This window comes from Parus major, chromosome 1, assembly GCF_001522545.3.
Source record: "Parus major isolate Abel chromosome 1, Parus_major1.1, whole genome shotgun sequence".
In the NCBI taxonomy this organism is placed as follows: domain Eukaryota; kingdom Metazoa; phylum Chordata; class Aves; order Passeriformes; family Paridae; genus Parus; species Parus major.
Genome location: NC_031768.1, coordinates 81,485,924 through 81,502,030, shown reverse-complemented (window position 1 = coordinate 81,502,030; position 16,107 = coordinate 81,485,924). Strand labels below are relative to the sequence as shown.

General features: G+C 37.2%; 1 protein-coding gene across 15 annotated transcripts in view; it reads left to right on the top strand.

Moving 5' to 3' along the window:
• DLG2 (discs large MAGUK scaffold protein 2) overlaps positions 1 to 16,107 on the top strand; it is a 986,158-nt gene that overhangs the window by 501,304 nt on the left and 468,747 nt on the right. Inside the window, exon 1 of one of the 15 annotated variants that reach the window (XM_019005949.2) lies at positions 3,292 to 3,673. The exons of 13 other annotated variants lie outside the window; for them this stretch is intronic. In XM_019005949.2, coding sequence (XP_018861494.1) covers positions 3,596 to 3,673 — 78 coding nt within the window. In that variant the 5' untranslated portion in view covers positions 3,292 to 3,595. Of the gene's footprint in view, positions 1 to 3,291; positions 3,674 to 16,107 lie in introns of those variants that run through there. One more of the 15 variants, XM_033516407.1, reaches the window with a different exon arrangement.

Below are 16,107 nucleotides of genomic sequence, written 5' to 3'. Positions count from 1 at the left end.
TTTTTAACTTGTTCCATCTCCTGCCCATTTCACTGGAAACAGTTCTGCAAACCCTGAATACTAATCTTTCAGTCCGTCTTCCCCTTCTTACAAGGAAGGCATTATTTATGTCTGAACTGTATTTGTATTTTAAATGGCCCTGTCATCACATTTTATGACTACTGTGTGTATATACTCAGATAGAGGTTGGAGAGAACCAGAATCCACAGCTAACATCTATCTTCACCACAGGTGTGTGAGGGGGAGGTTGACACCCCACGTGTGTGCTGTGAGAAGTTATCCCTTAACAAGGGAAAATTAATGCTCTGTCTAAAGCAAAGCCAGGCTTCTTCCCGAGTGTTGCTTAAGTAAAGCAGCACTGTTAAAATTGAAAAAGGAGGCAAACTGTCAGAAGTACTGGTGATACTCAGTGCATACAAACAGTTGGCGAGGTGTTTGAAACAACCATCTGTTTTGGTACCGCATCAATTGCCGTTGCTTGCCATGTTGGGGAGCCATGTCATAAAAATAATACGATTTAACAGCGTAACTGCTCTGTGCTTATACCCAGGTGCCCACTTGTGGTAAGATCAATTCTTCTCATAGAGGCAGAAGAATGACATTTCGTGTGTGGTTTGGATGTGTGTTGGTTTACCAAGACCACCCACTCATTTGCAACAAGAAGCTCTTTGTAAAATCTGCTCTTAACTGATTATCTCCTGTCTGTGATGATATTGCTGCTCAATGGCATGCATCTCTCTGTCCTTGTAATGTAGCACTTCAGTGAGCAAGCTAAAGTGCGTATTACTCCAGTGAGGAGACAGCAGCTGGGAGTTCCAATTCTTATAAAGCAGCTCAGCTTGTAGCACTTCTGTAAAATGCAGCCTTAGTTATGGTTACAGTAAAATATTCATAATCATAAACTCCCTCAGTACCAGTACAGCCCTAATAAACCTGCTATTGGCAACGTATGGCAGACTGCTGCCTGATGGAGCCGTGAGGAAATGGCTTGCAGTCTGGCCATTGCTGTACTTGAGGGTTTGGATAGATCTGCAAATGCATGCAAACAGTTAAACCCTATTTCTGATTAGAATCAGGTTTAGGTATTTGGCAAGACTTATTCTTCCTAATCTAAAATTTTTAGTGGGTGGAGAAAATTACCTCCCTATTGCTTTGTCATTATTTCTTAAATGAACAATGTATTCTATTTTTTTTTCCTTTAAGTGGGATGAATTGTGGCTTTTTATTACTCCCTATTTTTCCTGAATAAGTAGTTCAGTAAAGCTGCTAATGTTGATGATAAAAGTCATAAAAAGGAAGTTTTATTGTTTAATGAGTATTTTCTTCGATTTTCTCAGCTTCTGAATATACATAAGACTATATAAATAGTTGTTTGGGAGAATGTACCCTTTTTTGGTTGTAGTGCAATGATTTCAAATTATGCTTATTCTCTTCATAAAAGCATGGGAGCAGAGTGGGAGAAGTCTTCTACTGTTTATGCATATACTATGTAAGATTTTTTTTCCTGTTCCTTTAACATTTATAGTGTTGGTTAAGCTGTGTAATGATGTTGCTTCTCCTTTTCTGCATTTTTTCTTTCTATCCATGTTTCCTTACAATGGTATCACAGCTGAAGACAAGGTCTCTGATTTCTTCCTAAAATTTTCGGGCCATCTTTCTTCCTTCTCTGGTCTACCCTTCCCTCTGTTTTAGGACAACATCATCCCACAAATAGGGAGAATGGTGAGAGGCTGATACACGGCTTAATAAAGGTTTCCTCAGCTTGAAGAGTCTATCTTTCAGAGAGCTAAAGTGATGTTATGGAAAGACAGCTCTTCTATAGCAATAATATTCTAGATGAGATATGAATTTACTGTATCTTGTGGTCTTAAAACTTTCTGGCTGCCAATATTAATTAAACAGTTGAACTGGAGTTAGTAACTATTCTCTTCCCAGAAATACCACCAGTTACCAAATATTTTGTCAGACGGTTTTAGATGTCAAGCAAAAATCAATCATACACCTTGGAGGTACCTTGAAAAAAGCCCTCACTGTCTAAGAATTTCAATTTAGCTAACCAACTTACAATTTTAAAATGTGATGAAGAATTCTTTGAACTCCCTATAATCTTAACAGAATTGAGCAGTATGTGCCTTCAGGCTCAAAGCTTGAGCAATGCCATCCAGGTACAGTAACTTGAATGTTCTAAGTTATAAGTGGGAGTGGACTATTTTCCCTTTTGATTTCATGTACTCTGGAAAAAATAGTTTCTGCCATTCTCTGAAAATCCTGGAGCAGAAAAGGTGTCTCCTTGGCCCAAGAGCCCTATACTAAATTGCTCTGCCTGTATTTCCTTTGTCATGCATCAATTAATTTTGGGTTGCTCTTTTCCATGGAATAGCAGAGTAGAAACTATTCCTCCATGTGGCAATTCCAAATCCAGTGCTGCACACAGGACAGCAGTGGTTCTCCTGCATGTTGGTATCTCCACACTCATAGGTGGGAGGGCATTGTGCAGGACTTGCCTTATAAGTGCTATCAAACACAACACATAATAAAGCCTGTAATTTACAGCCTTGATACTGCATCTGACTGGGAGGAACATCTGTTTTGTCATATGTCTGGAGCCAGAAGAGTGTGTTTCTGCTTATTGTTTAGCCATTATAACTGAAGAGAGGTGCAGGGGTTAAAGCTGAAGTGTGTGACAAAAGAAAAATAGTGCATTGCTGTTTCACTGCAAAAATAGGTGTTCACAGGCACTTCCCAACTCATCATGCAGAATAGCTTGGAATTAAAGGAAGAGGAAAGAACATGCTTAGGCAGGGCAGAAGTTTGGAATTTGGAAAAAAATCTATCAGGTTTCTGTTTCGTGAAGGCATTATCAAAGAAAAACAGAAGCCCTTGAGTGAGTCTTAAATCCTTCGGCAGAGCATGTGTGACATCAGCAAGTGAACTGAGCAGCTCTGATGCCTGTCTGCTGTGAACTGAAACTAGGTAGGAAAAATATCTCCGAATAGACCCCAGACCGCAAGAACAAAGTAAAATCAATTTTCCTTTCATATCGTAATTGCCCTGAAAGACACGAAACACCTGTTCTTTCACCTTAACAGTTAATACATATTTCTATTTTTGGCACTTTTGTACCCCTTTGCTTCCCTGCAGTGCTGTGTATCTCATTTTTGAACTGCTGCTGCTTCTGTTGCATGCTGGCAAATCGAAGAGAACCAAGGAGTTAAATTTCAGAACAGGAGAAGAGGAGGTGAGCTGTCTGCTACAGTAGTTTACTGCAGCTTCCTTTCATACTGACACATATGTAGTTTGTGGTGACAGTGCTAAAGAACTGCAGACAGGCACTTAGCAGACTGGATGTGAGCTGGATACAAAGATGCCTCACCCTGGACTTCCTGCTGGCAGTATGTAAATACACCTGCAGACTGGCCACACTGGGTGGTTTGTTTTTTTTCAGAAGGCAGCATGAGAGGACTTGACAAAGCAACAGCATAGTTAAGACCATAACCAGCATTAGATCTGTATCTCACTTGTGGGGGAAGTTGTTTTGTTTTTTTTTTTTGGTGTGTGTGTGCTGCATATTCAGACTGAAATCTTCATCACTACAATGTTTGCCTCTATCTGGTATGCCAAGAAGCTGGGACGCAGGTTTGTGCATAACGCCAGGAAAGCAAAAGCAGAGAAGGTACGTTCCTAGTGGGAATATAAAGCCTTATGTCTCATGCAAGCTGCCTGCTGGCATCCTGTTGTGTGTCTACTTAGCTTTTTAAAATACCATGAAAAAACGACCTATTGCTATTCCTGACTTCATGCGAGAATCCTTCAATATTTTGCATATGATTAAATACCGGGGAGAAGATCCTTTCAAAAGTCTTTATGTCCTCTTTTGATTGTTTTTCTTCACAAGATAAACAGCTGTACATCTGGTATGTCTGTGTTAAGGGAGCACTCCAGTGAACTTGTTGCTGTGCTGCATTATTTTTTCCTTGTACCGTATTAGGCTCTTAAACAACGGCTGATTGTTTGCTTCTTGTATATTTTTTTTTCCTAGTGTGGTACTAATGAGGATGGAATAACATGTTAAGCATTTATAATGTTTGGGAATTTTGTTTCATGGTACTTGTTGAAACTGTGCTGCAGCGTGGATCCCTTTTATTTAAAAATGATATAGGTATGTAAAAATGGTCAGTACTATCTTTCAGTATTTTTCTCTCATAAAATTGAACTGAATTTAACTGGCTGTTTTCTGGAAGCCCTTGTAGGTAAGAGTCTTCTGCCCTCTTTTTCTCTGAGCAAAACTTAAATAGCTTTAGAATTTACAGTAATGATAATTAGGGAATTTCAAGGCAATTGTCTTTTATTTTAAGCATAGAAAACATTTTGTTAGTGGACCTGCAATCTAATTTTGTCTACATTACCAGACAAAATGTTTTCAAAATGGGACCAATTCCTCTTTCATAAACTCAGATTTAGACTGGGGGGAAAGAACTTCAGGATAATGCTATAAAGTTACCTCATTAGTTTGATAATGATGGCTTCCTCTTTTCCTTGTTGTCTTTGATGTAGTCAAAGACTTTCTAAATGGGCTGCTTTATTATGTCTTTAATAGATCTTATGCTATGTAACACAGCCACCAATCCACTAAGCAACAATCATTGCCTGAATTCCATTGTAACTGGAAAAAGCCCTTCACCTTGAGAAAATTATTAGCAAAAATATAATATATTTGTGGTTGAAGGGAGGATGGGGAGATGTTTGCTTTTTCTGCAAAATATTCCAAATGCTTAAAAAGGTGCTGTGTGGAAATTTTGAAATTTAAATATGCAAGTCATTGGGAAGTTACTTAAATAGTAGTGATTTATATATTTCACATCATATACATAAGGGGGAAATAGAAATGCAGAGAGCTATACATGGGACTGTCAAACTTTCTCTGTCATCAGTCACATTTCCATAAAGAGAGCATCATGTAAACTCTCCTTCAGTTTGCATATTGCAATGGGAGGAAAAAAAAGTTGCAGCCTGGATCTTTCTTAGTCCTGAGGGGCTCCCTCCAGAGGAATATTTGCTCTCAGGCTTCCTCCAAGATGACAGAGGCAGGATGAGTGGACACATTCCCCTCCTGACACAGTGGGGCTCACTCAGCAGCTTTAAAAACAGATTTGGTGTGCATTGCTTAAAGCATATATGGCCATAGATTATTTCAATAACCTTGAAAAATTTCATCAATCAGTGCCAGATTATTCACTGAGAAAATATTTTCTTCTCTGTAGAGTCTTGTAACACCAGCTAAAAGAATGCTTCAACAAATTCGTCTTTTTCTCTTCATTTTAAGTACTTTAAATATTTCTGTATAGATTTATTATATTGCTACTTGTTCATCCTTATAGGATTTTCAAAATAACCAACAACCTAGGTCCATGCTATTTAAGATTTCAAGCTATGCCTAACAGTTTTTAGGGAAAATCTTTTTTGATATTACTTGAGCATGCTATTAGCATATTTACATGGGAATTTTAATTTTGTCAGAAGACAGTAAATATGCAATAAACACCTTGTAAAATGTTTACTTATGGCCTTACACAAAAAATAAAATTTTTTTTCTTGGATGCTTATTCCACAGTCAGGGCTCATTTATAATTTTTATTTTTTTCCCCTGCAAATCAAGCCCTAGCAAATGCAGAAAAATCCCATTCCTAGCAGGATGTTATTTCAATAAGTGCCATTAATGATTGGAAGCCGATCAACACTGACATCTTCAGTGCAATACCTCGGTACCAGGAGAACACAGACAGAACACAGATCTATCAGGAAGTAAATTCAAAATAACATTTAACTGCATGCCTTGTTTTGGTTTTTGACCTTTTTTTTTATAATGGTTGGATAATCAAATTATTATCAGTTTCACCTTTTTTTCCCCCCCATAGAAGAATAATTAGCTGTTTTTCTCCATGTGCATGATTTGAATGGTACATTGTTTTCTTAATGAGCTTTTGGAGGAAGTAACATGCAGCAGTATTTTCTAATACCATATGTGTGCAAAAAGATTTACTTGCAGTAAAGATCTGGATACTAGGAATCAGAAGACTGGGGCTCCATAACAGATTTTTTTATTATGCTTTTCTTTGGATGAGTGCAAGCCAAGAATTTTTTAAGGGCTATTTCTAAGAAACAGAAATTTTGTATGAGCCTATTTGTTTTTGCAGGATGAGGAAGAAAATGGGGGATGATTACAACACGGGTTGCTGGGTATGCACACATATGCACAACCTGCCAGTGTAGCTCCTTAAAATGTCAAAACTTTGGTTCTGAATTGTGCAGAGAGAGGACATGAACTTTGATCTCCCTTGGATCCCACCAGGATCTCTTCCCAAGTGTCTGTTCAGGGGAGCAGTTTCCAAGGTGTGAAGTGTGCTGGGCTGGGCAGTGCACACAAAGGCAAGGGGAAGGGAGGGGTCCATGCCCAGGTCAGGGAGGTTGGAACTAGGTGGTCTTTAAGGTCCCTTAAAACCCAAACCATTCCATGGTTCTGTGGTGACTAGGGCAGTCCTTGGTGGGGAGGGGTACAGTGGCATTGATGTGACAGCTTGGTGTATCTGTGTGTGTGCTCTGCACTTGCGCGAGGGTGTCTGGTTGTGGCCATGCGGGTGAGCTTGGCCCACAGTGGCTTGAGATCTCCATCTTGTCCAAAGCTGGAGCTCTGCCCCATCCCTCCCATCTCACAGTACCTTCCTGCTCATCTCCCCATACCTGAATGTGGCAATCCCTGCTCCAGGGGAGCTGGTGCGCAAATTGCCTCTAAATGAGTGGGACCTGCATGTTGGTACTTTGTGACTTGCAGCATTGCAGCCAAGGGCTGGGGGCTCACAGGAGCTGGGGAGCTGATCTTGAGCCTTGGAGAAAGGGTATCAGCAAGCAGCAGAGTTGGGAGAGCAAGGAAAGAGGTGGGTTTATTCTTCCCGAGAGAGAGAGAGAACTCTGTGGTAGTTCCTGGGTTTGCTTTCTCATCTCCCTTACCAGTCCTGGCTGTTGAGTGCAGCACTACTGCTCCTGCCCTGTCAGCTCTTGCTTCCCCTCCAGCCCGGCATTTCCTTGGAGTTTGTGCTTAAGAGAGTGGGACCCTGTGGAAAGGCACCATCTCATTAACACCCACACACAACTTCAGAGCATCACTCTTCGAGGCCAGGCTGAATGGGGCACTGAGCAACCTGGGCTAGTGGAAGGTGTCCGTGCCCATGGCAGGGTGGTTGGAATGAGATCGCCTTTAAGATCTTTTTCAACTCAAGCCACTCTAGAATTCTGTGATTTCCTGGTAAATATTAGGCTTCTATAAATCAAACATGAATTCTCACTGTTAAAATTTCATCTGGAGAGTGAAGAAGACATCTTCTAGAAGTGAGTGTAGGTGTCTTAAATGGTTCTTCCAAGCTGACTGGTGTGCATCAGTATTTCTATTTGAGTCATACTTTTATGATATATTTTAAAATCTTAATTTAATTCAGAACTGAACCAAAATATTTTGAAAAACCTTCAAATGAGGAAAGTTGGGCTCTTTTTCTACCTTTTTTTGTTTGTTTGTTTCTTTGTTTGTTTTTTGTTTGCTGCTTTTTTTTTTTTGTTCTAACCAGTCCTGGCTAAAAATTCTTATAAGTAAAATGGGATAATGCCTATTAATTGCTCTTAATGTTCTCATATTGCCATTTTGCCAAATCATAAGCATGTTTCTTTACTTTATTTGTTTTTATTAGACTAAATCATAGACTCTTTCCAGTATATATTGCACTTTTTATCTATAAATTCTACCTCAATCTGGTTGTCTTGGCTTGATTGCTAGCGTTACTCCTCCCTTCAGGTAATGAGACATTTAGTGTACAGGGAATGCTGCCACTAATATTGCCTGAAAACAGTTGAACTTCTTTCAAGTCATCATTGGTCTTAGGTTTTTTATTAGTTATTAAACTGCTTTGAGTTTGTCACATGAAAAATTATTGTTATGAGAGTAAACATGATCACTTGAACCTTGGAACTAAAATAACTTAAGGCAAAGATTGATGTCTTGAATTTTTATTGTTAAACCACAATCAAGCAGAAATCAAGAGATGTTAACTGCATGTGGTTATGCTATAGAAATAAGTATTCTCAATGGTTGGAAAAGGTACAGAAAAGTAACTGAACAATTAATCATGTTGATCTGAGAGAATGAGATAAAGCATGAAAAAAGCTTCTGATAATACTTCACTGTATCAGTAGAATTCAAGGGTCAGTACCAGAAGTGGGAAAAGGCTCGCCAAAGTTACCACAAAATTTAACTTAAAAAGGGTAAGTTCAGGACTGCTTTTCATGCTAGTTCACATGTGGAACATATTGCAACCACGAGACCCAAATTGTAAACACTACAGAATTAGTTATGTGGGTGAGGTTTTAAAACTAAAGATAGGTAACAGTCAATTTAAAATGAAGTTTCTCCTTGTAGATTATTGTCTTGGGTTGAAATGACAAACCAAGATAATTATTTTATGGGGCAAAACAACAGAGTCCATGTGAAGTGTTTAAATGAGTTGATTTTCACTATTCTGTGACAGAAGAACATCGTTAGAATTATTTTTCTAGTTTTTAGAAATCAAATTACTCCTAAAGTGTTATCAGTTCTAAGAACTGTGTCTTGTATTTGAAAAGATTTAAGTTTTACACCGTAGGGTTTAGTTCATCATTCCAGTTTAACTCATTTATTAGTTTAATGATTCAAGACAGCAGCAACTTAATTTTAAAGTCAAGTTAAACTTTAAAAAAAATAGGTGTATATGTAATGATAAAATAGAATGCAGTTTTTGGACTATCAGTTGTAAATAAAATTAAAGGTGACCCAAAAGTCACATTCACAACTGAGCAGTATAATTTTAAATGAGTAGTTTTCAAAGTATTGTAGTGCAGACTAGATAAGTAGAATACAGACCAACAAACAGTTTTTCTTTCTGTGTGCCTGGCTTTAGAATTGCTTTGTGTAAATCAAGTATCCTTGACTGTCAGCCTACAATGAAATATTTGCAAAAGACCCAAAAAAATATGCTTTAAGAAGTTAAAACTGGGATATGTAACAACAACAACAAAAGTCTATAAATACAGGCATATTATATAATTTTTTTCAAAAGTATTTGGGCAGTTAAAACAATCAAGTCTTCATATCAAGATGACACTTGAATTTAGATTGTTCTCTGATCTGTATTTTAGCATAGCTAATTGCAGGGTGGGCATTTCTAGGATATGTATTTTTGTTTTGTTTTTGCTTTGTTTACAAGTAGCTACCCAGCAATTTAATTTGAAAGAGATAAGAAATTCACTTGAAATGGTAACTATTCACAACATAGAATAGAAATTCTGTCATTAAGCAATCATAAAACATATTAGCAGATAAACATATTTTTTCTTACATTATTTTTACCTACGTGTAGATATAATTCCAAAGAGGAGAAACAATCTCTTTCCTTCAGTGCATGCCTTTGATTTCTTAAGGAGTCCTCTCTTTCACACCAGAGCTTACCAAATCATTTACAGTCCACTGGGGTTGTGATGAACTGATAAAACTTGCAGGTCTAGTTATTGCCTCGGCTAAAGGTGAAATGACTGCATCTCTAAGGGACATCTCATGCAGCTGCCACATGCTGTAAGAGCAATGGATAGTTTTATTTGTGTTTGGGCAATCAAGGGTCCTTGTTGTCCAGGTTCAGTGGGATGACAGAAGTGTGTCACTTATTTGCAGAACTACCTGTTCGAACAGATGCCGGAGTTATCTCAGCCCCCCGAAGGAATCTTTTCAAATGGACTCTCTAAGTGCTCTATTTCACAGTTTTATGGAGAAATCTTATCTTTTCACACATAACTGTGTGAAGAAAAATATGCAAGTGTTCCTGGATCCAGAGCTCACTGTCTTTTGCTTTAGCACAGCTCAGTTGGAATTCTAAGACATTTTCCAATATTGTGATTTAATCCAGAAACATATAGCTACTCAAGTTGGATTTTTTCTTTTTTTCCTTTGCATTTTGTTATAATCCCATATGCACTAAGATTAATATATAACAGGAGGGATAAGCTGACTAAGTAGGGATTTATTTTAATTCACTGCCACCTCATAATCACTAAAGTAGTGATAATAAATGAATTAAACTAACCTTGAAAAAATGCAAGAATGATGTTTTAAAATAAGATACTGATCAACAGTAAACTCCTGAAGTTAATCCCTTGAAATTCTTAATTTCAAAGTAGTCCCTTTTTTAAAAAAAATATGGTTTATTTTTTTCTTCTGTGAGGGGTTCCATTCTTGCACCTGCCCGGGCCCAGCATCTGTAGCAATTAGTGAAGCAAGGGAAGTCCTGGTTAAATTAGTTGGTGGTTTTTAATTGTTATTTGTTTTGCTTTTAATTGAAGAAATGCCTGTAAACCAGCTATGGGTGTGGTCTTTCTAAGGAGCAGAATATGTTCTCTCCTTCTCTCCAGTGTGATCTGAGAGCTCTAACCTTAGCTGGCTGCCATACACTGGTGATGCCTCTCCCTTTCCCCCTTGCATTATTCTGGAATGCACTGCTCTGTGCATTTGCCTGTCAGGTACCACCCATAGATGTCTGTAGCATGGCACTGAAAACAGGTTTCTTTTTTCCCTATTTGCCATTTTAGCCAGTGTTGTGATCATCTTAGAAACAGGTTAAGTAACTTTTCCAGTTATTTTTCATCTTGTTTGCTTCAATACAAAACCGAGATGGACAGGAACATTCAGAAAAAGACAGCCACACCGACGGTTGCATTAATTGCTGTTCTGAGTGCTCAGCTGGGACTCAGATAGAATCAGATTGGACCTGCCTCTAATGAATAAGTGGGCTTATTTTCATAGGTTACAAGCTAACCTGTTTTTTGAAAGAAAAGTTTTTCTCATTTTTCTATTTTTGGCTTTCATTCAATAAATAATTTATCATTTCCCTCTCTTTTTCTTTTCTTTGCATAACGACTGCATCTGTATTTTGGTCTACATTGTATATCAAGTTGTGTTAAATCCCAGTGAGTAGCATTTTGAATATATTTAACTCATAAGGCGCTCATTATTTTATTGGAATAGTTTTATTTCTTTGCATTTATATACGGTATTCAAGTATATTATGGAAATGGCTTGTGTGATGTGCAAGCATGATTTTTCTTTATTTTTTTTGTCATTACTTGCCTCTCTATCCTGCATATGCAATTCAAAACAGTGCATAACAAATAGTTGTTTGATTTGCGTTCTGAACTGCATTTGGCATCACTTGCTGTGTTTGCAAATAGAGATCAGTTTGAAACACTGACAAGAAACAATCTGTCCTTTGGCATTAGAGTCTCTGGAGAAAACTGAGATGAAAATTCTCATACTGTTCCTAAGGTAAATGATCAAATTATTCTTTATGTGTTTTTAATATCTTATATGGGCCATTAGAGCTGCTACATATGTAACTTGCTCTCACTGGAAGGCAGCCTGCCAAAGTCATGTGTGTGTAAAAAGCTTTAGTAAAATTTAGAATTATTGTCATGTCATATGATTCTCAAGACAGTTGATTTCAAATGAGGCACATTTTTTATAGTGTAAAAGAAATTTTCTGCCATACACTACTTAACATGTTGGTGCTTATCAGGGAAAGCTTAGTTATAACTCTAATATATGTTAACAGTTTCAGATGAGGAATTGGAAGGAATCAAGCTAGTACAGGCAGTCTGAGAGGTTTTGTCACCAGGAAGGAGGCCCCAATACCACATGAAGCATTCACAGCATTTTCTGAAGTGTGAAGCTCTCTTTTTCATGGCAGCTTACAGGTAAACAGGTTCTTCACATTTCCACCACTCCCACCATCCATCCTCCCTCCTTCCCCAGTCTGTTCAGAAATAACATCGTTCAGACACAGAAGCTATGTGCAGGTACACGGCTGGCACCACCCTTAGTTCTGTGCACATGGTACCAGCCCCATGCTGAGTGCCTCACTGTGTTCTGTATTAACTACAACAAGGCTATCACATGCCTTTTGTGAAGATCAACATTGCAATAACTTTGTCAGTGTTCAACTAGAATTGGATTTGAACAACAAACTTTGTGTGAAAACTTTCCTTAAATCCTAGGTATTTTCAATTTACTTCAGTCTGTCTTGCAGTAAGTGCTTCCATGTTTCATACAGCAATGTTTAAACTGAACATGGATTGATTAATAACAGTGATATCACTCATCTTCTAAAAAGTTTACCTTACAACTTACTTTGGGAAGCAAGGTCACATCATTAGGATTCTGCAGCGTAATGAGAGGCATGCTACCAAGTGTATACTTCTTTATTCTATTTAGAGGCTTGAAGAGCTATAGCGTGCAGTTTTGAGATTCTATGAAATATTCTTTAGCCTTGAGACATAAGGAAGATGGAAAGAAGATGTGTTTTACTCCTATTCTAAATATAATATTCTTTTTCTCTTAACTGATGAATTATGTATACATAGCTGTGGTCTTCATAGCTAACACCTTCTTTTAAGATTTTAGGTGAATTATTTTTGACAAGACTGTCATGTAGTCTTAGAAGACAGCAAAAGGTCAGGATATTCTGTATTGTTAATAAAAACAACGTGATGGTTAAGAAATATCAATTTGACAGAAATGTTCAAGATGAGGTGAAAGCGATCCTGCTGCTACCCTTTGTTTTCCAGACTATCCTTATAGCCTGATAATTTCTTTGTTTGGTGTAACAGTCTATTCAATAGACCTTCCTCCTTAAATGGGACATAAGGATATTGTTCTTAACTTGCTCCAACCCATCTTGCTTTGTTTCTCTATTCTTTGCATCCATCACTGTACAGGAGGGTAAAAACCATCCCTAACCTTCCTATTCTGAAAGCTGAGTTATATGAGTTAGGGCGATAATAGGAAGGAATAGTTTAAAAACTATTAACTCCCAGAACTCATTCTCCATATTGCTACACATTTTGCAAATTCTGAAACAATCATCTGCATTTGTTGAATATATGTTTTGAAAGCTCACCTTAATTAGATTTGATGTGCATCACGATTTGTTGTTCAGGTTCAACACTGGGAAGGATATATTCATCTTGAGAAGGCTTTGCAAAAGCTGTGTATACAATTTCCTGAACTGGAAATATAAACAAGTTGTTGAGGTTTTTTATATAAGTCTGGATGTATAAATGCAAATTAATTTAAAATATTGTACCTGGAAGGTTTTGAAAATTGAGTATGAAACAAAGAATTGCAAGATATTTGCAAGGAAGATAAAATGCCATTACTCTAATTAGAGATGTTAGCAAGGAAGTCATTGGAGCAAGACTATTACATTGCAAATGTAGTGCCTCAAAGTGCATTGCATTTTCAATTAATTTAATATGCCATTTAAAAAATATTTCTGTTGAAACTACAGGAGGGACCAGACCAGACCTATCACTAAATAGCAGACTGGCTAGCCAAATACATGCTTCTTCATTTAACTGGTTAAAGCAAATCCCATAAAAAGGAGCAAGTTTCCCACCAATTGTTCTAAAATTTTACCATTACTCCCCACAATAAAGTTAAGACTATTACTGTTTAAAAGATTAATTTCAGCAGAACACCTTCAGCTTTGCTACCATTTGTAATTAAATATTTAGTTGTGTAGTAAATTAAGCATGTCATGATCTCTGCAAAGTAGTTCTCCGTTTACTGCTGCATAAATGTTTTACGAGCTGCTGTATTGTTTTGAGTAAATTAATAATGAAGATTTAGATTTTTACTGATTAATAATCTAATTCACTATTTAGGAGAGATCTAATTTAGGACTTGAAACAAAATTGAGGTAAACATCTTTGGCAGGGATCCCAATTCCCTGACAAAATCACCAAGTGATAAAAACCAAATCAAGGTAAAAGAAATTAGGAGATTGGAACTTCCAGAACAAGTAGCATTGTGAAATCTGAAAATGTTCCCTAAACTGCAGTGTACTTGGACTTGACTTCTCTTGTCATATCAAATCATCAGTACAAATTCTTTACAGAAAATTGCCAGGAATTTGTAAGGTAAAGATATAAGAGTTTGGCATAAGCAAAGAACCACCTAAACTACTCAGATTAAAATAAACTTATGGTGGCATTGCAGAAGTATTGTAGTATTCTCTGGAATATTGCTTCTATTTCTGATGCCCATGGAACAACAACCAATAGACATGTTAGGAAGTCTTCAAAAGCTGAATGATCCAGTAATGCACTGTGAGGTGGGATGGGAAAAATTCTTCACAGCAAAATTAGGGTTGTGATTAGATGTGAAAATATGGTAATGAGCAGGCTGGTGAAGACTGCACATTCTAATAAGTGGTTGAAGCGGCTGGGGTTGGTCAAATGTAATGTCAAAGTAAAGTACGGTGGGTAGAGCAAGGAAAATTAACTAGCAGCAGCAGCTAACCAGGAGAGACCCCTCACATCTCGCTTTCCTTTCTACAAGCTGAGGGAATAAAAGTTTGGCTTGGGCAGTTACAGGGTCTGGGAGCTCCTCATGCACTGATGCTCTTTGGGGTTAAAAGCTCTGGTTTTGCTATAGGCAGCCATATCTTCAACACTTAAAGCTCTGACTTGAAGCCCTGTAATTAGAGTCAACCCTTCATAGATTCAACTGGTTGCCACCTGATGCTGAGATGAAGTTCTTTGCCAAGAACAGTTAACAGTAAGGGCACAGATTTTACTTCTGGTACCTAACATTTTTAATTAATATATTTCCAAGACCTTTTCTGTCAGTAGTCTGCTTGTGTCAGTCCTTTTCTGCTTTTAGAAAGTAGAAGTTCAGTCCAAGAACAGAAACATTGAGGTTTAATTTTGGATGTATATAGAAAATGCTCTGGTTTTTGTTTTGGAGTGTTGCCCTGGGTTCATCCAATAGCTCTTTTGGCTCTCCTTCTATTATAAAGTAATTTAAAGTCAAAATTTGTTTTTTTAACAGATTTTATGATTAGAATGACTTGAGCAGAAACACCATGGTTTATCAGGGATCAGTACCTGTCCTGCTGTGTTTCTTTGTACAAACAGGTCATACTTGTTGAGTGGAGAGAAGATTATTTTAATTGACATAATTAACTTTTCTTGTGATTGTCTTAGGCTCAAAAATGCATTTTGCTCTTTCCCAATTACAGCTTTTTCTCTGATAGAGCTATACATGCTGTGTGTAATAATGAAGGTTGTTTTGGAAGGACTTAATGTATATAATTGGAAAGTAAGATGAGGAAGCCTTCTATCAGCAGGAGGGTAGGGGAGCTGGGCTGGATAATTGAAGTACAGTGTAATGGGATTACCTACAAATTTTAAACATTGCTTTCATTAAGGAAAATAATAAGCATATTTATTAAATATAGTCTCTGCTTGGGACAATATTTGTTATTATGAAAAAGCTTTTGTAATTAAGCTTGGGTCTAAAAATGTATTGAACACACTACATCAGTTTCTAGAAAATGCTTTTGTGCATAAAATTTTACTGAAATAGAAAGAGCTTTCACAGCAGAGGCAGTTAGCCAGATATTAGTATAGCTCACATCTAGCGTTGACTTTAATTTTTTCTATGTGCTTTCAATTTAGCCAAGGTCAAATCAAATAAATGTCATAGTCAAATATGCTTAAACATTTATCTTTTTATGAAAGCTTTTAATGAGTCTATTGGTTTTTCATGGTTACATTTTGGAAATCAAAGCTAGGTTTGTTGGGTTTTTTTTTTAAAGGGTATTTCCTTGCTGAAACTACAGAAATGTGATGCTTTAGGAATTATGGGATGGGTGACTATGACCAAAATTTTGCATGCTGCCACATAGAATTCTCCAAGGAGTCCTCCTTGTCCTTAAATATGCATCTTTGACAATCTCCATAATAGTGGCAAGTATTTTCATACCATTTAGAGCTTTTTTAAGTGTGGCTGCTATGTGGGTGCCTGGGATAAAATATTGTGGTCCCTCTGGATGTTCTTCACTTTTTTATTATAATTTCCAAGAATTTATCTTCAGAAAAAGCCTAAAATTAAAGTTAACCAAAGCCTGTACTAAAAGGAACTGTCTTCAACAAATGTTGCAAAACCTCACAGGTTACTTTGAGGAGTTCTGCTATGGTGAT